At 48.4% G+C, this 21,157-nt stretch overlaps 2 protein-coding genes across 3 annotated transcripts in view; one reads left to right on the top strand and one right to left on the bottom strand.

Moving 5' to 3' along the window:
* HK3 (hexokinase 3) overlaps positions 1-8,091 on the top strand; it is a 48,618-nt gene extending 40,527 nt beyond the window's left edge. Inside the window, exons 16-19 of the mRNA XM_031953734.1 lie at positions 6,744-6,930; positions 7,108-7,263; positions 7,415-7,645; positions 7,717-8,091. Coding sequence (XP_031809594.1) covers positions 6,744-6,930; positions 7,108-7,263; positions 7,415-7,645; positions 7,717-7,861 — 719 coding nt within the window. The 3' untranslated portion in view covers positions 7,862-8,091. The remainder of the gene's footprint in view (positions 1-6,743; positions 6,931-7,107; positions 7,264-7,414; positions 7,646-7,716) is intronic.
* Positions 7,951-21,157, bottom strand: part of UNC5A (unc-5 netrin receptor A) — a 100,913-nt gene continuing 87,706 nt past the window's right edge. For both annotated transcript variants that reach the window (XM_031953736.1, XM_031953735.1), the window contains 8 exons: positions 20,817-21,119; positions 15,774-15,861; positions 15,313-15,481; positions 14,917-15,150; positions 14,546-14,695; positions 10,122-10,289; positions 9,561-9,739; positions 7,951-9,280 (listed from right to left, as the gene is read on the bottom strand). In XM_031953736.1, the coding sequence (XP_031809596.1) occupies positions 9,115-9,280; positions 9,561-9,739; positions 10,122-10,289; positions 14,546-14,695; positions 14,917-15,150; positions 15,313-15,481; positions 15,774-15,861; positions 20,817-21,119 (1,457 nt within the window). In that variant the 3' untranslated portion in view covers positions 7,951-9,114. The remainder of the gene's footprint in view (positions 9,281-9,560; positions 9,740-10,121; positions 10,290-14,545; positions 14,696-14,916; positions 15,151-15,312; positions 15,482-15,773; positions 15,862-20,816; positions 21,120-21,157) is intronic.

The following is a 21,157-nucleotide window of genomic DNA, read 5'->3' as shown; positions in this document are numbered from 1 at the left end:
GATGCTACCAATCCTTTCTCTAGAAATCTTTAAATAAGCTTTCCTCACATCTAGAGGGCATGTCAGACTGTGTCCTGTCTTCCTCTCCTCCCTAACAATGCCCTTTGCCCCGAGAGTTCTATCATTTTTACTTTAGTAACCATTTCTTCCTTGTGGGTCAACACCAAATCTAGAGGAGCAGTTCTTCTTGCCACCTCTTCTTCCTTTGGAAGGATGAGATTATCATTAGGGCAAATTTAAAAAAATTTATTACGCTCACAGGGTGAAGGTGAGAGAGACACACAGAGAGAAAAATAGAGGGACAGAAACAGAGAGAGAGGAGGAGGAAGGAAAGGAGACAGAGAAAGAGGAGAGAGAAGGGGAAGGGAGGGAGAGAGAGACAGAGAAGAGAAGAGAAAAGAGAAGAGAAGAGATAGGAAGAGATGGGAGAGGGGGGAAGGAAGAGGCAGAGAAAAGAAAAGATGTCCAAAATACACATCTGTGTCCTGCCTCTACCCCTTACTCTCTGGCGTACCTTTGGCATGTCACCTAGCTGCTTCAGTTGTAAAATGAGGGGCTGTATTAGCTGATTTGTTAGCCCTCTCCAGCTCTGGTCCCTTTTCAACAGATCTGCAGACTAGCTCTCTAATTCTATCATTTATGCTTCTTTTTTTTTTTCTTCTTCATTTTCTTCCTCTTTACTCCAATGCTTTCAGCCCTGCATTTTACCCCTGTTCTCCCATTTGCTTCCTTGACTCTCTCACATAAGCACCTTCTTCATATAAGATGCTCTTTTGTTCCTGATAAGGTATATTTTTCCAGAACAACATCCTGCGTGGACCCCACTCCATTTTAACTCTCAGTGACACCTATGAGATAAAGCTCCTTCTTGGTGGTAGGATTTCTAGTTTTTCTTGTACATCATCCACTTTTTGCCTATTTATCTTTCTGGAGATAATAAAATGATTCAATGGATAGGGTACTGGGCCTATTTTCAGGAAAACTTGAGTTTGTATGATCTGGGCCAGTCATCCAACTTCTGTTTGCCTCAGTTTCCTCAACTTCGAAATGAGAACAATATTAACACCTGCCTTCCAGGACTGTTGTGAGAATCAAAATGAGGCAATGAGCTAGGAGCCCATATAAATTCATTCCCTCTCTCCCTCCCTCTTTTCCTTCCTAACTTTGCTTTCCCTCCCTCCTTTCTCCCTCCCTCCCTCACAGTCCCTCCCTCCCTTCCTTCCTTCCTCCCTCCTTCCTTTTCTTCTTCCCTCTTTCCCTTTCTTCCCTCCTTCCTTTCTTTCCTCCCTCCCTCCCTTTTTTCTTCCTTCCTTCCTTTCTGAAGATTTTAATCTCTGGTCCTTTTATGAATTTTTCTGCTGAGGTTTTTTCTTCTTACACTGATGCTATTCTCTTTGGTATCTTGCCTGATAAACATGTAACCATTTTCCCCCCTCTTTCCTCTCTTTCGGTTTAAAGCTCTTTTAATTAGATTTGAAAGACTCTACAAATACATGTTTTTGCCAGACCTTATTACGTGTCTTTCATTCCTAGCCAAGAACCCATCATTTCTGTATTTTAAGCTGTTGTTAAAAAATCCAAATGCTGTTCTTCAACGCTGACTCAAATATTACCAACCATTTCTCATCTCCTCTTCCCTTACTGCTTACTGGACTATTTCTCCTGATGGCATCTATGGATGGATATAATCATTCCTTGAAGTGCAAATGGTTGCTTCCTTCTGTGAGTCTCAACCTTCCTACTCTGTGGGGATGATCTCATGTCCTTATTTACCTCTAAGTCTTCAGAGCTTTTCTTTCTTTTCTTTCCCTTGTGTCTCATGTTCTTCTATCTTCCTCCTGCCCCTGCTCTCTAAATTCCTGGCCCAGCTTGATGATCAAAATTATTTCCTGGGGTGTGTGTGTGTGTGTGTGTGTGTGTAGCAATTAGGGTTAAGTGAGTGAGTTGCCCAGCACCACACAGTTAGGGTTAAGTGTCTGAGGCTGGATTTGAATTCAGGTCCTCCTGAATCCAGGGCTAGTTAGTCTTCTATCCACTATACTATCTAGCAGCCCCTATCTCTTGACTCTCTTGATCATCTTTTTTTTTTTTTTTTTAATTTTGTTTTGTTTTTGTTTTTTATTTCATCTCAAAGTCCTTCTTTCATATTTTCTTTTTAGGAACATTTCATTCTTCCAAAAAACCTTGAGAGTAGAAAGGGATTCTTGGAGTCCTTCGATGTTCTCTTTTGTGAGGAGATCAGCCTGAGCCAGCTATTACTTGGTTTGGCAGAAAAGCAAACATTATGCATTCTATGTATGTCAGTGGCATATGTTTTGTGCCCTCTATACAATCCTCTATAATCTCTATATTATCCTCTATTTATCTCTCTATCTCTGTATTATCTTCTCTATGTCTCTCCATATATTTATACTATCCTCTGTACCTCTATCCTATCTATTATATCTCTCTCTACTATCTATATACCAGATTTATGTATCTACTAATCTCTATCTATAGTACCCTCTCGATATTTATATTATATATATTTATACTATCCCCCTATATCTATACATATTCATATTATCCTCTGTATCTCTATACTATATATGCTATCTCTATATTTCTATATATCTATACTATCCTCTACATAACTCCATATAGTTATACTAACCTTTTTATATATATCTATATATTTTTATATTGATATATACTCTGTACTATATATCTACACTACTCTCTCTAGCTCTATACTACATATCTATATATTCATATTATCCTTTATATGTCTGTCTTAGCTCTATACTGTATCTTTATATTATATATACTATATCTATATATGTCTCTATATTTCTACTATCCTCTACATAACTATATAAAACTTCTTTATATATAATTATATATTTTTATATATACTCTATACTATATCCATATATATCTATACTATCTCTACATTTCTCTATATTGACACTATATACTATCTCCCTATATATCTATGCTATCCTCTATATTATCCTCTACATTTCTCCATGCTATAGTTATACTGTATACTATCTCCCTATATATCTACACTATCCTCTATACTACATTGACACTATATACTATCTCCCTATATATCTATACTATCCTCTCTATTATCCTCTACATTTCTCTATCCTATATTGACACTATATACTATCTCCCTATATATCTATGCTATCCTCTATATTATCCTCTACATTTCTCCATGCTATAGTTATACTGTATACTATCTCCCTATATATCTACACTATCCTCTATACTACATTGACACTATATACTATCTCCCTATATATCTATACTATCCTCTCTATTATCCTCTACATTTCTCTATCCTATATTGACACTATATACTATCTCCCTATATATCTATGCTATCCTCTATATTATCCTCTACATTTCTCCATGCTATAGTTATACTGTATACTATCTCCCTATATATCTACACTATCCTCTATCCTATATTGACACTACATACTATCTCCCTATATATCTATACTATCCTCTCTATTATCCTCTACATTTTTCTATCCTATATTGACACTATATACTATCTCCCTACATATACTATCCTCTATATTTCTGTATCCCTATGCTACATTTGCACTATATATCTGTACAATAACTCTCTCTCTGTCCATACCCTGCTCAGTGCTCGGACCTTAGGGGCACTTCTTTTTTTTTGGTTTTTTTTTTGTTTGTTTTTTATTTAATAGCCTTTTATTTACAGGTTATATGCATGGGTAACTTTACAGCATTAACAATTGCCAAACCTCTTGTTCCAATTTTTCACCTCTTACCCCCCCACCCCCTCCCCTAGATGGCACGATGACCAGTAGATGTTAAATATATTAAAATATAACTTAGATACACAATAAGTATACATGACCAAAACGTTATTTTGCTGTACAAAAAGAATCAGACTCTGAAATATTGTACAATTAGCTTGTGAAGGAAATCAAAAATGCAGGTGTGCATAAATATAGGGATTGGGAATTCAATGTAATGGTTTTTAGTCATCTCCCAGAGTTCTTTCTCTGGGCGTAGCTGGTTCAGTTCATTACTGCTCCATTGGAAATGATTTGGTTGATCTCGTTGCTGAGGATGGCCAGGTCCATCAGAACTGGTCATCATATAGTATTGTTGTTGAAGTATATAATGATCTCCTGGTCCTGCTCATTTCACTCAGCATCAGTTCGTGTAAGTCTCTCCAGGCCTTTCTGAAATCATCCTGTTGGTCATTTCTTACAGAACAGTAATATTCCATAATATTCATATACCACAATTTATTCAGCCATTCTCCAACTGATGGGCATCCACTCAGTTTCCAGTTTCTAGCCACTACAAAAAGGGCTGCCACAAACATTCGTGCACATACAGGTCCCTTTCCCTTCTTTATAATCTCTTTGGGATATAAGCCCAGTAGTAACACTGCTGGATCAAAGGGTATGCACAGTTTGATAACTTTTTGAGCATAGTTCCAAACTACTCTCCAAAATGGTTGGATTCGTTCACAACTCCACCAACAATGCATCACTGTCCCAGTTTTCCCGCATCCCCTCCAACAATCATCATTATTTTTTCCTGTCATCTTAGCCAATCTGACAGGTGTGTAGTGGTATCTTAGAGTTTTGTTAATTTGCATTTCTCTGATTAATAATGACTTGGAGCATCTTTTCATATGACTAGAAATAGTTTCCATTTCTTCATCTGAGAATTGTCTGTTCATATAGGGGCACTTCTTTTAGTAAACTCCTATTCTTCACTTGCAGAAATCTTTTCCATCTTTTAAGACCCCATTGAATGCCGTATCTTGAACAGGATAACTTAGAGACACAGCAAACTCCACATCCAAAACTGAGCTCTTTTCTTTTTTTATGAGAAACAGAAACAACCAATTTAGTTCTTAGTCCCTTAATATCAGTTCAAGCCCCAACATAGAAGGGCGATCTCAAGGAAGCCCAATCTCTTCCTACCCCCCAAGCAGGAAATAATCCGTACCCCATCCCTGACTTCCCACTCCTCTAGTTCCACCCCCCCCCCCGCAGTGGCAAAGCCATCACAGATCCCCTCCCTTCCCCCCAAAGCAGTCAGCCAGGGCTACGTGGCTCGGAGGCTCCTTGGGAACTCGGCGGCAACCTGGAGGTCCCCGAACACTTCTGGCCTCTGTGGTGGCTCTCCTCTGTGACTAGCGCTAGGTTAGGTTTCTGTACAAGCAGAAGAAACAAGGGGCAGGAAGTCAGGAGTCTCCAGAAGTCGGCCTAACGGCCTGCAAACTGCACGGCCACCTCCTCTTTTGCGTCGTGGGGGATCGGAGAAAGCGGGTCCCAGAGTGAGCTCTTCCACGCTGGCCCCCTCCAACCTCCTTTCCCCGGCTTCCCGCTTCTGCGCAGGGCATCATCTCCTGGCCCTCACCAATTCGCTGTGGTCCCCCATGTGCAGCCTGTTGCCGGGGCCTGTCCGTGTTACTTTCATGTTCTCTCTAGGACATGTTCTCTTCTTTCCCCTGTCCCCGCCTCCGCTCAGAGAAGGCCCTTGTTACCTCACACCAGGACTGGGCTAACTCTTGCTGGGGTCTTCCTGTGCCAGCCCCCGCCCCAGATTTCAAGGCAATAAAAGGCAAGTCCCACCGTGTGGGACCGTGTGCCCAGCCTGTGGCACCTGCTCGGTGCCTCCAGGACCAGACACAGAGCTCCCCCTTTGGCTTCTATAACCCTTCACAGCTTGGCCCGCTCCTGTACCTCAGCCTTCTTACACCTTGCTCCCCTCCCCATTCTGGGATTGGCGCCGCTGGCCTGCGGCCGTTCCCCGCCGGGGGCGCCCTCCCTCCGCTGAGGCCCTGGCCGGCCCTCCCCGCTTCCTCCCTCCGCGGTCGCCGAACCCTGTTCTCGTCTTGTCTCTACATAACCCACCCATCCTCCGTGGGAGGGCCGGTCCCTCCCACGGCAAGGGCCGTTTCCAAGGAAACGGTGCGGTCAGTCAGGAAGCATTAAGCGCCTGCCGAGTGCCGGGCGCTAAGTGCTGGGGACACGAAGCCATCTAATGCGGAACATGAGGGGGGGCGGTTATAAATCCACAGGCCAGAGGTGGAGTCCGCATCAGGAATAACCGGTTAGCCGAGGGAAGCTTCCCTGACAACAGGGACGGAGGGAACACCGTTCGGGGGCCTCCAAAACCCTCAGCTTACCGAGCTCTGGCCGTGGGAGGCCGCACCGCGCCCTCAGCTCCTCGTGGCCGGCGGAGGCTTAGCAAAGGATGCGGGCGCCTTCCCCGGCCGGGGGCGGGACTTCCCCTCCCCTGCGGAAGCCTCCCCCCTTTCACAGCCGCGTTCTCAGGGCCCGCGTGCTATGATCGTTCCTGTCCCGTCTCACTCCCATCTCTGACGCCGACCAGAGCGGGAGCTTTCTAGGGGTCCTAGGGAGGAGAGGAGGCAATACCTGGGTCCCGGGGGGGGAGGGACCGAGTGATGAAGGTGACATTACCGGAAGGTCACAGAGCTAGTAACTTGCAGCGTCTAGAAGAAAGCCCACGACCTCCGGCCCGGATGTGGCGCTGTGACTTTCGGCGTCGCCCCCGGAGCTCGGGCAGGCCCTTGCCCCAGCAGAGAGCCAGAAGCGTTTGCTTAGTTGAACTAAAAGAATGGGCAGAACGAGGCGACCGGTTTCCAGCCTGGGCAGGGGCGGGGGGGACCTGGAGGGACGCGGACCCTGGCAGCGGCTGCATGGCGGCCCGTCCTTGTCCCCTAGGAACTGGGACCAACGCTTGTTACATGGAGGAGCTGGGCAACGTGTGCGCCGTGCCTGGGGACAGGGGCCGCATGTGCATCAACATGGAGTGGGGAGCCTTCGGGGATGACGGCCTAGCGCTCCAAGAGTTCTATACGCCCTTTGACCTTAGTGTGGACCAAGCCTCCATCAACCCGGGCAAGCAGAGGTGCCGGGCCCGGGAGGGCGGGGCCCGGAGGGCGGGCCGGGAGGACTCAGACCGAAGAGGCTGGGCCAGAGGGACGTCGGGCTGTGGGTGGGTGGGGCGCGGCGCTGATGGAGAGGGAAGGGCCGAGGCTGTGGCTAACCTTGGCTGCCCCTCCTATTCCCTGTCCGCCCGGGCCAGGTACGAGAAGCTGATAAGCGGCATGTATCTGGGTGAGATAGTCCGCCAGGTCCTCTTGCACCTGACCCACCTCCGGGTCCTGTTCGGCGGCCAGGAGTTCCCGAGTCTTCAGACTAAGGACATCATCAAGACCAAGTTCCTGTCTGAGATCGAAAGGTGCTGCGCTGTTCCCGCCGTCCCTGCCCACCTGGGGAGCACGTGGATGGCCGGGGGGGGGGGGGGGGGGGGGGGGGGGGGGGGGGGGGGGGGGGGGGGGGGGGGGGGGGGGGGGGGGGCCGGCGCCGAAACAGGGCCCTTCTCCCGGCAGTGACCTGGAGAGGTGGCAGGTGCGGGCCATCCTAGAGAAGCTGGATCTGCAGGCCGACTGCGAGGACGCGCTGCTGGTGCGGGAGGTGTGCCAGGCCGTGTCCCGGCGGGCGGCCCAGCTCTGCGGGGCCGGAGTGGCGGCCGTGGTGGAGAAGATCCGGGAGAACCGCGGCCTGGACCGGCTGAGCGTGACGGTGGGCGTGGACGGCACGCTCTACAAGCTGCACCCCCAGTAAGTGTGGGTCCGGGGCGGGGCGGGGAGACGCCTGCCCCCACTCAAGCGCCCGCTTCCTCGACCCGCAGCTTCTCGGAGCAGGTGAAGGACGCCGTGCGAGAGCTGGCCCCCCAGTGCTGCGTCAGGTTCCTGCTGTCGGAGGACGGCTCCGGGAAAGGGGCCGCCCTGGTCAGCGCCGTGGCCTGCCGCCTGGCCGGAGCCGCTGGGCCCTGAGAGGCGCCCCCGCCGCCTGGGCCGCGCTTCCCTCCCCGCTCTGCCCTCCCCGCCGCCACCGGCGTCCCCGCCCCCACGGAAGAGAGACCTTTTAGCAATATAGATATCATTTATTTACATTATTCACGTCCGCTAAAATCCCTACGTGCCCGGCGGGCAAGGCTGTATGTACATAAGGCCAAGTGTAAGTACTTGAATGCACTTTGAATACAGAATTAGAAAAAGAAACGGTCTTTACACAACACGCCCTGTGTGAGGGGCACTGGGGCAGGTAAGGGCTGGGCCTGCCCCGGCTCCAGGGACCAGGGACCAGGGACGGACACACTACAGCACAGACACTCGCCAATGTACAACGCATGACTCCCTTTGCATATACACCCGCCCCGCAGGGCCTGAGGAGGGGCTGGGGAATGGGGGAGGGGCTGGGCGGAGGGGCGCGGCGGCGCTGCCGCCTGGGGAGAGGCACGTGTGGGGCACGTGTGCGACACGATGCACGCATGTGGTGGGGTGTCTTGAGGTACATGTCTACTGTGAATGGGTGAGTGTGCATGAGACCGGGATCCAGGAGGTGACACGTGGGGGAGAGCACAGACAGAAGCCGGGGGTGAACCACGGGGGTGGCTGGGCGCCCAGTCCCCTGAGCTTCCACAACATGGCCTGGGCCCGAGCTGACGAGGATGACCCTGGGCTTGGGCCCCTCCCCCTCCCATCTGCTCTCCCCCCCACAGGCACAGAAATGTTTGCATAAGGCCCAGCTCTGGGTGGGCGAGGTGACCCCGTTCCCCGACTCCCGTGTTTGTGTCCATGTGTATGTGTAACCCCGAGGGAGGGGTGGAGGGAGAGGTAGCATGACACACACACACGCAGACACACGTGCCGTCTGCCTCCGGACCTGCCCGGATCCCTCTCCTGGCCTCGGGGGCGATTCTCTTCCCTCCTTCCTGCTGGACTCAGCCCCCCTGCTCTGGGTGATGCTGTGTCAACCACTGGTACCATCCCCAAACGCGCTCTAGGCCCAACCCGGGGCAGTGGGATGGCCAAGGGAGGAGCCCTCGGGAAGGGCTGGGGGAAGTTAACTTGGCCCAGTGATGGCTGTGAGAAGGGGCTCCCTGGGCACAAAGCAAGAAAGGAGGGACAGCAGGGTGGACGTCATTTCAGGGGTGCCATCCCTGCTCCCCACCTTGCCTCTGGCCCACGCCCAAGGTGTCCGCTGATGCTGGTGCATGTGCAGGGAGCCGGTCCTGGCCTCGGGCTCAGCACTCGGCCTCAGACACCATGAAGAGGGCAGTGTCCTGTTTGCCCAAGTCAGCCACAGCAGCCGCCAGCTGGCTGAGGTTGCCGTGGGGGAAGTGCCGGGCCTCCCACAGGTTGAGGATCATGGCGGTGGGACTGGCCTTGGAGGCAAAGAAGCCAAGATGGCTGCAGGGGGAGAAGGTGGTGGGTCAGTCAGCCCCACCTTGGCTCTCCCCAACCTTACTTCCTGAGGGGCTCTAGAGGGCATCCCTCTCCACCAAATCCTTTCCCACCTGCCGTCTCCCAGCTCACCCCGAGGAGAATACTAAGGCCCTTTATTGCCTACAGTGAATAGTAGAAATGGGAAAGGAACTGGGGCAGACCTCATGGACCCTAGACTCAGAAGGTCCCTAACACTATTAACTGGCACCAACTCCAGCCTTCCTCACCTCCCAGTTCTACCTACCTGTCCAGGTGCAGTTTCTGGGCCAGAGTTCTCCAGTCAGCTCCCCGGCCACAGGGAGGGTCGAGGCTGCTGATGATCTTCTGACGGATGAGGAAGGGTATCTTAAAGGCACTGGGGCCCACCAGGGCTGGGACCCCCCCTTCATTGTCTGGAGCCAACAACTCGGCAAATCTTGTGTCCTGTGACAGGGAGGAATTAATTGTTAGTTCCAATGACTCATCCTTCTGACAGTCAGCCGAGTGCCCCAACCAACAGGTGTGCCCTCAAGCCATGAACCATCTGAGAGCCCAAATGTGTGGTCCTAAAAGGGCAGGAGGAGAAGCTGAAAGAGGTCACTGTGGGCCAGTGGGGTCAAGGAGGGCTTTCTAGAGGAAGGAGCCATCCCATATGGGCCTTAAAGCCTTATCTTGCACCCCTGACAAATGAGAGGGCTGGGCTAGGATCTCCTCCCTCCAACTCTCAGCCTGGTTCTAGATAAGGAGGAAGGATGAGAGCAGGTACTCTGAGGTGCTGATGGTGGCAGGGATGACGAGAGCTCCTTGTCCTCCTTCCCTCTCCTACCTTGTTGATGTTGAAGTTGACATTGAAGCTCTGCCCATCACCCTCCACCTGCCAGATCCAGATCTTACAGGCTAGGTCAGTGGTGCTGGGGCTGAAGCGCTCCAGGGTAAAGGTACAGTGAAGGAACTGTTGGGCCCCACCATTCCAGATGTGATAGAATGGGATCTCCTGAAGGAAGGAGGAGAAGAGCGTTTAGAACAAGGGAGCCTGCGGGGTCCAGGGCCAGAGCCACCAGCGGCCTATGGGGAATGCAGGGTCAGGGGGCAGAAGATTTGATCGCTGCACCAGGCCGACCACTTCATTTGTGCATTGGGTGGCAAGTCTGGTGCTGACACTTTTCAGAGCCCTAAGCCTGGAGAAGCCAGAGAGTTTACAGCTCCATTTCCAGATCACTTCAAAGTCTACAAAGTGTTTTTCTAACTCTGTGAGGTGTGTAGTGAAAGTATCATTGTTCTCATTCCAAAGAGGAAACAGAAAGGCAGGATTAACTCCACCTTGTAATTTGGAAGTTGGAAGGAGGGTTTTTTTATACCCACCTATAAGATTTGACACTTACCCCTATCTTAGTTTCAGTCCAGTTATAATGCCAGCTTTCCATGACTACTTTATGTTGCCTGTACTTCTTTATCCAAGTAACTAATAAAAGTGTTATTAACAGCATAAGACCAACAACAGATCCTTGGGGCACCCTACTGGAGACCTCTTGCCAGACTGACATCATTGTCCCTCTGAATCACTAAGACAGATATGGCTATGGAGGGAACACACTATCTGAGACTTGTAAAAGGCACATTTAAAAGCTCAAAGCAAGAGAAACACAACCAATGAATTCATTGGTTAAAGAAACAAAAAATTCAGAAGAAGCTGAATGAAGCTGGGGATGAATGCTAAGGACAAAAGGGGATGAAGCTGTTCTCAAGTCTATGTTGGAGTCCAATTCTTCCTGTGCTGGACAATTGTGAGCTATGAAATACTGTAGCTTCTGAGGACAGAGATGAGGATTATTCACTGGGCAATGGAAAGGAATATGGTGGATGTCAGTGCATTGCAACACATTACAAATAGATTACACAAGAAATGTGATTGGAAAAATTTATCACAGGAAAAAATGGTGTGCTGGTTAAGTAAAGGATAATTAGTGGGCAGTTTATTTGCTATAAGATAAAGGCATGAGACGACATAAACTGATAAAGTATAGCAAGCAAACCAAGAAAACAAATACTTAAAGAATGGGAGCAGCTAGGTGGCCAGACCTGGAGTCAGGAAAACATGAATTCAAATCTGGTCTCATATACTTCCTATCTGTGTGACCCTGGGCAGGTCACTTAACCCTATTTGCCTCAGTTTCCTTATGTGTAAAATGATCTGGAGAAGGACCACTCCAACATTCCTGCCAAGAAAACCCCAAATGGGGTCACAAAGAGTTGGACGTGACTGAAAAACAAATCAATAAAGAATGCTACAAAATGATAATAATCAAGGCTGTCCCCAAAGAAGAGAGATGAATTATCATTTCCTGTATCTCTTTGCAAAGAAGAGTGAATATGAGTGCTGATGTCTTTTCAATTCTTTATAATAAGGCATTGTTTTCTAGAGGGAGGTAGGATGGAAAGAGGTCTCATATATATAAAAACAAGATTAGGAAGTTTGGTGTTTTTTTTTAAAGGAGGTAATCACAAATTTACTAGAGAATGAAATGCCAAATTATTCCACTACCTTTGCCAAGAAAACTCCATGGACATTATGGTCTGCAAATCACAATGAGTTGGGTGTGTGACTGGACAACAAATGATCACTAAAATTCAGCATGGATTCATTATAACAGGTCATCTAAGACAAAATAACTGGTAACTCTGAAGACAGAGAATACCTGAATAGCATTTGCTGGTGTCTTGTACTATCTTTGTGGATAAAATGGAGACATATAAGCAAGAGTCTAGGCAGTAGTACAATTAGGAAAATTTCAAAGTGGATGAAGGCTCAGACCCAAAGGCTAAACATTGAAAAGCCAGTAACTCAGAACAATGGAAGAATAGTTCCTGTCCCTTTGGCCCCAGGATTCTGGACTATGTTTGGTCCTAGGCATCATACTAGACATTGACAAGTTAAAGCCTATAGAGGATAAGGGAACCAGAATGCAGGGAGAGGATGTATGGAAGGACTAAGGACATTTAACCTGAAGATGTGAAGATGTAGGAATTACAATTGCCTTCTACTAGTTGAGAGCTGTCGTATGCAAGAAGAATTAAATCAAATGTGTTCTGCTTTTGTCCTAGGACAAATTCAGAAGCAATGGGTAGAGATTGCAAAGGAGATTGCAAATATTTTAGCTCACTCTAACTTTCTCCTAACAGTCCCAAGTGTCCAAAAGTGGGGCAGGCTGTCTTGGAAAGGTAGTGCCTTCTCTGTCACTGAATGTTTTTAAGTAAAAAGAGAGGAGGGTAATAAATATTAAGGCCTTTTTGCTAGGCACTTTGCAAATAGTTCATCTGATCCTTAAAACAAGTCTAAATAACCACGTGTCGGGCATGTTGCTAAGGTATTTCTGCCTAGCTACTGGTTGTAACCAAATGACTCCCCAGGTTGCTTCTAACTAAGCTAGGTGGGCTTTTATTAATGGGTAGGAATTCAATAGGTAAAAAAATAAGGAAAGGGATTTTCCAGGAAGAGGGAAGACACAATGTCATGAATGGAGAGCCTATTTTGCTTGGGTCAGGTGCAGGAAGTGGTTTTGGTTGGGCTGGAGCCCAAAACGTGAAGAAGGCTAATAATAGGATTGAAAACAAGAAATTGGTTGGTGCTAGACTATGGATGACCTTGAACCCAGGCAGAAAAATCTCACTTATATACAATAGGTAATAGGGGCAGTAACAAACTTAAAACTATTATAAAATAGCAGTCATCAAAATCATCTTGTACTGGTTACGAAATAGAGGGGTGGATAAATGGAATAGGTTATTTATACATGACACAATAATCAATAACTATAGTAATCTACTGTTTGATAAACCCAAAGAATCAAGTTTCTGGGATAAAAACTCACTATTTGTCAAAAATTGCTGGGGAAATTGGAAAACAATAAGTTGGAAACTCAGCAAAGACCTACATCTCATACCCCATATCAAAATAAGGTGAAAATGGATGCATGCTTTAGGCATAAAGGTTGATAACTATAAATTAGGAGAGCAAGGAATAGTTTACCTCTCAGATCTTTGGAGAAAGAAATTTATGGCTAAAGAAAAACTAGAGAACATTATGAAATGAAAAATGAGTAACTGATTACATTAAATTATAAAGTTTTTATACAAACAAAACCAATGTAGCCAAGACTAGAAGGGAAGCATAAATCTGGGAAATAAATTTTTATAGCTAGTATTTCTGATAAAGACCTAATTTCTAAAATCATAGAGAACAAGGTCAAATTTATAAGAATACAAGTCATTCCCCAAATGATAAATGGTCAAAGGATATGAACTACAATTTTCAGATGAAAAAATTAAAACTTATCTATAGTCATATGAAAAAATGCTCTAAATCATTACTGATTAAAGAAATGCAAATGAAAACAACTCTGAGGTACTACCTCACATTATTAGATTGGCTGAGATGATAGGAAAACATAATGACAAATGTTGGAAGGGATGTGGCAAAGTGGGACCCTAATGCACTGTTGGTAGAAAGAAAGATTTTTTGAATGGTCTATTCTCTGTTTAAAAGAAAGGGGTGGATGGCCTGAGAAGGTTTGGGATACAAGGGGATCATGCGCTCAGGACTTCTGTTGGCTAGAGTCAGGCCTTTCAGTAGGGAGCGTAGAGGATTCCAGTAGAGAAATAATACAAATTGGGAAAAAGTCCTCAGTGAGATCTCACTTGGAAGATTGGACAGGGCAACAGAAACCATCTAATCCAGCTCTCCACCCCACCTCCACAAAGATCCCAACAATGACATGAGTCAATGTTCATCTAACGTCTGATTGAAGACCTCCTTACTCTTATGGCAGCCCATTCTACTTTGGAATTTTTCCATGTTAGAAAGTTTTTATTTATATCAAGTCTAAATCTGCCTAAATCTGCCCTTTTAGCTTTTCCTGGTCAACTACACAGCCCAGTAAACCAGCAAAGGACGGGCCTAAGATCTAGAACAGATGTTCTTTCCTGAAGAAAATACTAGCTGGGTAGTACTGGCAGGATTTCTTGAGGCACGAATGGGAGAATGGGGAGTCCTGAGAAATTTCCCTAGGAGGCGATGCTGTGTGGGCAATGGCCCAGTTGTTTCTCTCCTGTGGGCGTCCTCTGGGCTTGGTGGGACACCCCCTTGGATAAGCTGTCATTCCTTGTCTTGGTCAAACTGATCCCCAAGCCCCAAGAAGGAGGGCCCCAGGTAAGGTCAGGTGCCCCCAGCTGGAGCACATCTCCATCCCTCACCTGGTAGCTGACAAGCAGTTTGCTCTTCCACAGGGAGCTGGGTACATCATGGATAGAGAGGCGTAGATTGTGGTAACTGTCCTTGAAGTGGAGGACCCGGGGCTCCTCGATCAGCTGTCCCCCCATCTGCTTCTCCAGCTGGATCACCTCCTGCCCCACAGATAAGGAGGGCCAGGTGTCACACTCCAGGGAACAAACAGGAGCTGAAAGGGTCCCCAAGGCCCCAAACTCCTCCCCACTTCAGGAACCTTCCCTCCCTGCTCCCCACTCCCACCTCCCCAGGGGCCCCCAGTGCTCATGCTGCCACAGACGGGGAGGTGGTGGATCATCCCTGGGGTGGGAGGAGCGGCCGGGGGCCCCTGGGCCAGCACCTTCAGCGCGTCGTGCGTGTCGTGGAGGCAGTAGACGCGGATGGTGTACTCCAAGGAGGTGCAGGCCGTTGGGGCAAACAGCAGAAGTTTGAGGCGCTTAGCTGCGGCCGAGCTCAGGGCTTCCCCAACCAGGGCAAAGCGACCCAGCTGCTCCGTGAAGACATGGCAGGCTCGGGCCTCCAGCTGGCAGTAGTAGAGGTGGGCCGGTGACTCCTCGCCCAGGTGCAGCACATCCTGGGGAAGGGAGCGGTTACCAGAGTCCGCGCTGCCCTCCCATCTCAGACGACCTCCACCCCCCTCCTCCTCCTCTTCTACCCGCCGGCTGCAGGCCTCTGCACCTTGGAGGGGCCTGTACCCCAGAGCCACTCACACCTCCCACCCTGCCCAGCCGCTCACCTCCCAGGTGCCCTCACAAGACTGTTTCTTGAGCCGCAGACTCCAGTTCTCAGGGCTGGGCTCTCCACAGTGGTCCATGGAAAGGATGACTGGCCGGGTGAGCAGGACGCCGGGAGGCCCGCAGCTAATGATGGGGCTCAGCAGGGTCTGGCAGCCAGCTAGGGGCAGCCTCAAGTAGGAAAATATGGGACAGGGGAGGGGAGGAAAGGCATCAGTGGGGGAAGGGCAAAGGCCCAAAGAGCAATGATGTCAATCCAGGGCAAGCTGCCCCAGGGGAACCAGGGTGCCCCTCCCACAGCCCTCCCCTGGCAGATGGGCTGGGCCAGGGTGGTGACCAAGGAGCAGGGCTGGGCTGCAGCACGATGGGCAGGGGGCCAAGCTGAACCCCCTTCTCCCTATGGCTGCAGGGCTGGGACAGACCCTCCTCCCCCTCCCCAGCAGGGCCCAGGTTATGTCCACACCTCACATCTTCCTGCTTATGCAGTGTGAGGTAGATCTCGTAGATCTTTCCCCGGGGAATGGCATCTGGAGGGATCAGGAGGCTGATTCCTGGAAGAGATGAAATTGGGAAGAGTCTCTGTGTAATACCCTTTGTCTCCCCTGTCCTCCCCCGGCCCCTTCGAACATCTCCATGTCATAAACGATAAGGAAATATTTTCTGTTCTTATGGGCAGAACTCGTGTTATTTCTCCTGTACAAAATCTGTTTCTCTCACAGATCCACAGTATGTATAATATAGACTTAGAGGTGGGTGGGATCTTAGAGGTCCAAGGCTAACTGCTTAATTTTACCGATAAGGAAACTGAGGCCCAGAGAGGTTAAGTGCCTTGCCCGGGATCACACAGGTCCTCAGTGTCCGAGGCAAGATCCAAGTCCATCTGATGCCCCATCTACCAGACCTATGCTGCTTCTCCAAGGGCCTCACTTCCAGCGCCAGCTGTCACTACTTCCTATTTATGTGGTCTTGGACAAGCCATGTCCTTTACTGAACCTGTTATTTTTTCTGTAAAATAAAGGTCTCTTATGTTCCCTTCTCTCTTTAAATCCCATTAGCCTCTGATTCTGGGAGGCCCCACATTTGAGGGGATAGGAGGCAGGCAGGGGAGGAGAACATGAATAAGTGCTCAGAGAAAACCTGGGCAAAGTGGCTAACCCAACTGCTGGCTTCCTCTCAGGCTACATTCCATCTTTCTTCTCCCTTTCCTGGAAGAGCTGTCTCCAGTACCGCCCCTACTTCTTCCCTGACCACTGGCTTTGGACTCCCCCACTCAGCTGGTGGTCTCTTGGTCTCTTCACTGCAGACTCTGACTGCCCTTTCTTGGTCCTTCATTTGGAGATCATGGCTGGCTAAATCCTTCATCTTGCTGCAATTTTGATGGCTGATCTTTTCCTCTCCTCCCGGATACGCTCCACATGCCTATGAATTCTGTGACAATTGTTTTATTTGGACAATTCTCAGCCACCTGTCGGCTGCTCCTTTTCTGGGTCATATCTATCTCCTGTCTTCTAAGGGTGGGGGTTGCCTGAGGCTCGACCTGGAGTCTCTTTTTTCTCTCTACATTAAGGTTTCTTTCTCTGTGTGGTGAACTCCTCAACTACTAAGGGTTCATCTCTCATCCTGCTGCTGACAACTCCCTAAACCAAATATTCAGCTTGTTCATTTCTTGAACTTCGGTCTCACATCACCTGCATCCCTGCAGGATATTTCCAGACAGGTTTCCTTTCTATTTCCTTTCGTTTGTGTCCTTTCAAACGCCCTATTTCTATGGAGGACACATCCTTCCAATTACCCACATTAGAGTTAGCCATCGCTTTTCCCTCTCCTTCCCTGCTTTCCCAGCTGGTCAATTGCCAAGTTGAACTGGTTTTCCTTCATTGGGACCTTTTGTACCTATTTTTTCAATTCACATGGATTTCACTCCTGTTCAATTTCTTTCTTTTAAAAAAATAACTTTTTATTTCCAGAACCCATGCCAGGGTAATGTTTTACAACATTATCCCTTGCACTCACTTCTGTTCTGATTTTTCCCCTCCCTCCCTCCACCCCCTATCCCAGATGGCAAGCATCCCATTCAGTCTCTTACCTTTCACTTAGACCATTATAACAGTTCCTTAATTAGACTCCCTGTCCCCAATCTCTCTCTTTCCAATTCATCCTTCAAACAGCCACTTAAAACAATCTTCCTAAGGCACATGTCTGGCCATGTTCTTCTCCTCAGAAACCTCCAGGAACTTTATACTATTTTTAGGACATATAATGGCATTATGGATTCTCCATAATCTGACAGCAGTCTACCATTTGGCCCTAATTTCATATTACTTATTGTTGTTCATGCCTGACTCTCGGTGACCCCGTTTGGGGTTTTCTTGACATTTCCTTGTCCAGCTCATTTTACAGATAAGAAAGCGGTAAAGGCATTTGCCCTATCACACAGCTAGGAAAACTCAGGTTTTCATGCCTTCCAGGTCTAGAGTTCTATCCACTACATCACCTGGTTGTCCTAAAGGATCTACTTCAGAGTCTTGATTAAGCCAGAGGGAAAGACACAGCCTAGCAGAGCGGAGAGAGCACTGAATGTGGAGGCAGGAGATTCTAATCCTGGCTCAGCCATTTCCTATCGGTCTGGCCTAGGGCAAGTCAACCTTGTCTGTTTCCTTACTGGCAAAAAAAAAAAAAAAAGATTGCTAAGTTTTCTCCCAAAACTAAAATTCTATGATTTCTGTGAGATTGGAAAAATCCCAAGAGATTGTTCCATGGAGAAGGCCTGGAAAAAGGCACTCATGGCAGGACAGTCTAAAGTACCCCAATGAATCTTGGGGCTCAGGTATGGAAGTCCCTTCCTTATGTAGGTGTGAAAGACAAGGCTCAGGCAACAAGGACCTTAGCAGATAAAGTCATCTATGTAAATTGTTTTGTAAATCTTGGGGCACTCCATCACATATTATCCTAATATCAGGAGAAGAAATGTCACTTGGGACCAGAATTGATGGCCCATGCAGACAGAGAAAATTGGTAACTCCAGTTCTTGGGAGATGAGGAAGACTGGAGGATGCCATAAATTTCAGCAGTGCTGAGTGGCAGAACTGGGATCTGAACCCAACATATCCAAGATTGTTTGCCACTGTCTTCCATGATCATCTGAGTTCAGATCCAGCTTCAGACACTAACTAGCTGTGTGAACCTGGGCAAGCCACTTAATCTCTGTCTGCCTCAATTTCCTCATCTGTAAAATGGGGATAATAGTACCTACCCCATGAGTTGTGAGACTCAAATAAGATAATAATTATAATGTACTTAGCAGTGCCCAGGCACTTAGTGAGTGCAATATAAATGTTAGTTATGATTATTATTGAATATGGCCCCAAATACGGTATAATATGGTAATGGCTTTCCAGGACACATGAATGGGACAGTAACTCCCATTCCTACCTGGAACGCTTTCAAATTTACAAAATACCTTCTTTGCAATAACCCTGTGAACACAGGGAACAAGGATTGCTTTCTTCATCTTAAGATGGGGAACTTTGAAGAAGTTAAGAGATTTCTCAAAATCACACAGGCGGTAAATGTATAAGGCGAGATTTAAACCCAGGACTCTGGACTCTAATCACTACAATGGGACAGCGAGGAGTCTCCTTTAGTGGAACTCGAGCCTTCAAAGAGATCTTAAACTTGGTGCCCGAGTTAACACTTCAAACTCTTGTCTGAAACGCCTTAAGAAAGCAGAAGCAAAGGCTCCCTGGGCTTGTCTCAGAGACGGCATGGGGGCCTACGCCCCGATTCACAGGGGGCTCCACGGGGTGGGAGGGCCAAGCTCGGGCCTGCACAAGAGGCAGCTCCTCTCACCTCCGGGGTGGGAGCGAGGGTCACACACACACCCCTGGCAGCGACCGGACGGGAGGCGGCCCGGGGCTCGCGGGGCACCAAGACCCCCGGCTTCTGCTCCCAGGACGTCTTCCACCGCTAGTGGGCTCTTGGGGAATGGGTTACTCAGACTCGAGGGGAGCGCTTCAGGCGGACTTCATGAATTTGGCCCACATTCACACATTGCGTCATTTTTTGGATGCAGATTCTGTCATCTATGGTTAGTTATTCCAGCTTCATCCCTCTGCATATTGGATAAGAATGTTGCGGATGCCTTTAGAGGCCACTAGGTGGCGCGGCGGACAGCGCTGGGCCTGGAGACCTCACTTCAAATGCGTTCTTAAACACTAGCTCGGGGGCTCTGGCTAGGTCAACAATCTCTGTATGCCTCAGTTTCCTCAACTGTAAAATGGGGACAACAATAGGGCTTACCTCCTAAAGTTGCTGCTAGGATTTAACGCTTAGCACCCTGCCTGGCACAAAGTAGATGCTTAATAATTCCTTCCTTCCACTGGGCTTTCCTTCTTCTCTCTCCTTTTTTCTTCCATCCTTCCTCCTTCCCTTTCATTCTTCCCTCCCCCTCCTTCCTCCCTTCCTCTTCCTCTGTCCCTCCTCCCACGAGACTGAAAACCACCAAAGGAACAAGTACGGCCCGGCATTCTTAGTGAGCCCGTGCTAATTCTCAGTGACCGCTGCTTCACTTTTGTGGCCCCAGCACTGAGCAGACACACTCAGCGAGTCTAAGGAGTCGGGGGCAGGGTTTGGGTTCCATCATAGCCCGGAAAGGCAGCCGATCATGTGGGTATGTAGGGCAGGAGCCGTGAGTTCTCTCCCTCCTGCAGAGAACCGTCATTCTCAGCCTCCCCAAGGGGCTCCGCATCCAACTCAGCCTCCCCAAACCACAACCTTCTGCCCCAAGTTGCTTTGTTTATTTTATTATTATTATTATTTTTTTTTTTGCTGAGGCAATTGGAGTTAAGTGACTTGCACAGGGTCACACAGCCAGGAAGTGTTAAGTGTCTGAGGCTGGATTTGAACTCAGGTCCTCCTGACTTCAGGGATGATGCTCTAACCACTGCGCCACTTAGCTGCCCCCAAGTTGCTTTGTTTAATTTCAACCTCGCTGTGCCCCGTCCTGGGTGTCCCCCAATCTTTCTGCTACACTTGTAAAATTCCTGCACTGGAGATGAACAAGGGGTTTTTCTGAGATAGCTTTAATACTTTCAGCAGTCACTTGCTGATCTTCCTCAAATTCAAATGCTATTCATAATAGAGACACAGTCCCAAGGGGCTCCTCTGAGGTCTCTGTCACCCTAAGCCCAGTTAGCTATAAATGGTAGTCATTCACCTATAGCACTTTAAGGTTAATAAAACAGCAATTTAGGGAAAACATCCTCATTCCCATTTTACAGATGAGTAAACTAAAGCTCAGACAGAGAAATGATTCGAAGAGAGTTATACAGATAGTGAAGCTGAGGTCACTATTTGAGCTCAGGTTTTCTACTTCAAGTCTAGAACCCATTCTCTAATAGTAGCTCTTGCTCTCCCATATCTATCCCCTTCTCTCTTGTTCATACCCTTCCTGTAGAATGCTGGCCATGGCCTAATGAGAGTCTCTCCATCACAAAATAAGCCTTACCTGTGTTGGGAATCATTAGCCGTCCCCCCAGGAAGTTAAAGGTCCCGTACGCCATGTTGCTGGTCCCCCGGGGCAGGGAACGGAAGTAGTTCTGGGTGGAGAGACGGGCGACGAAGTCCTCGGCCTCAGAGGCAGGTGAGCTGTGGTGCAAGGTGTGCCGGCCACTGCCCAGGGGGCTAAGGAGGTGCCCGTTGGTGAGCTGGAACTTGGGGCCAGAACTTTCCTGCCGCGGGCACAGGGTGCCCTGGTACGTGGTGGTTGTGGTGCTGAGGTCCGGCTGGATGGTCAGCAGGTGGGAGTTGTCTATTAGGAACGGAAAAATGAAAAGGGGGAAGAAATGC

This window comes from Sarcophilus harrisii, chromosome 2 (assembly GCF_902635505.1).
Source record: "Sarcophilus harrisii chromosome 2, mSarHar1.11, whole genome shotgun sequence".
Taxonomy (NCBI): domain Eukaryota; kingdom Metazoa; phylum Chordata; class Mammalia; order Dasyuromorphia; family Dasyuridae; genus Sarcophilus; species Sarcophilus harrisii.
The sequence above is the reverse complement of the archived record's forward strand: the minus strand, read 5'-3'. Positions and strand labels throughout refer to the sequence as shown.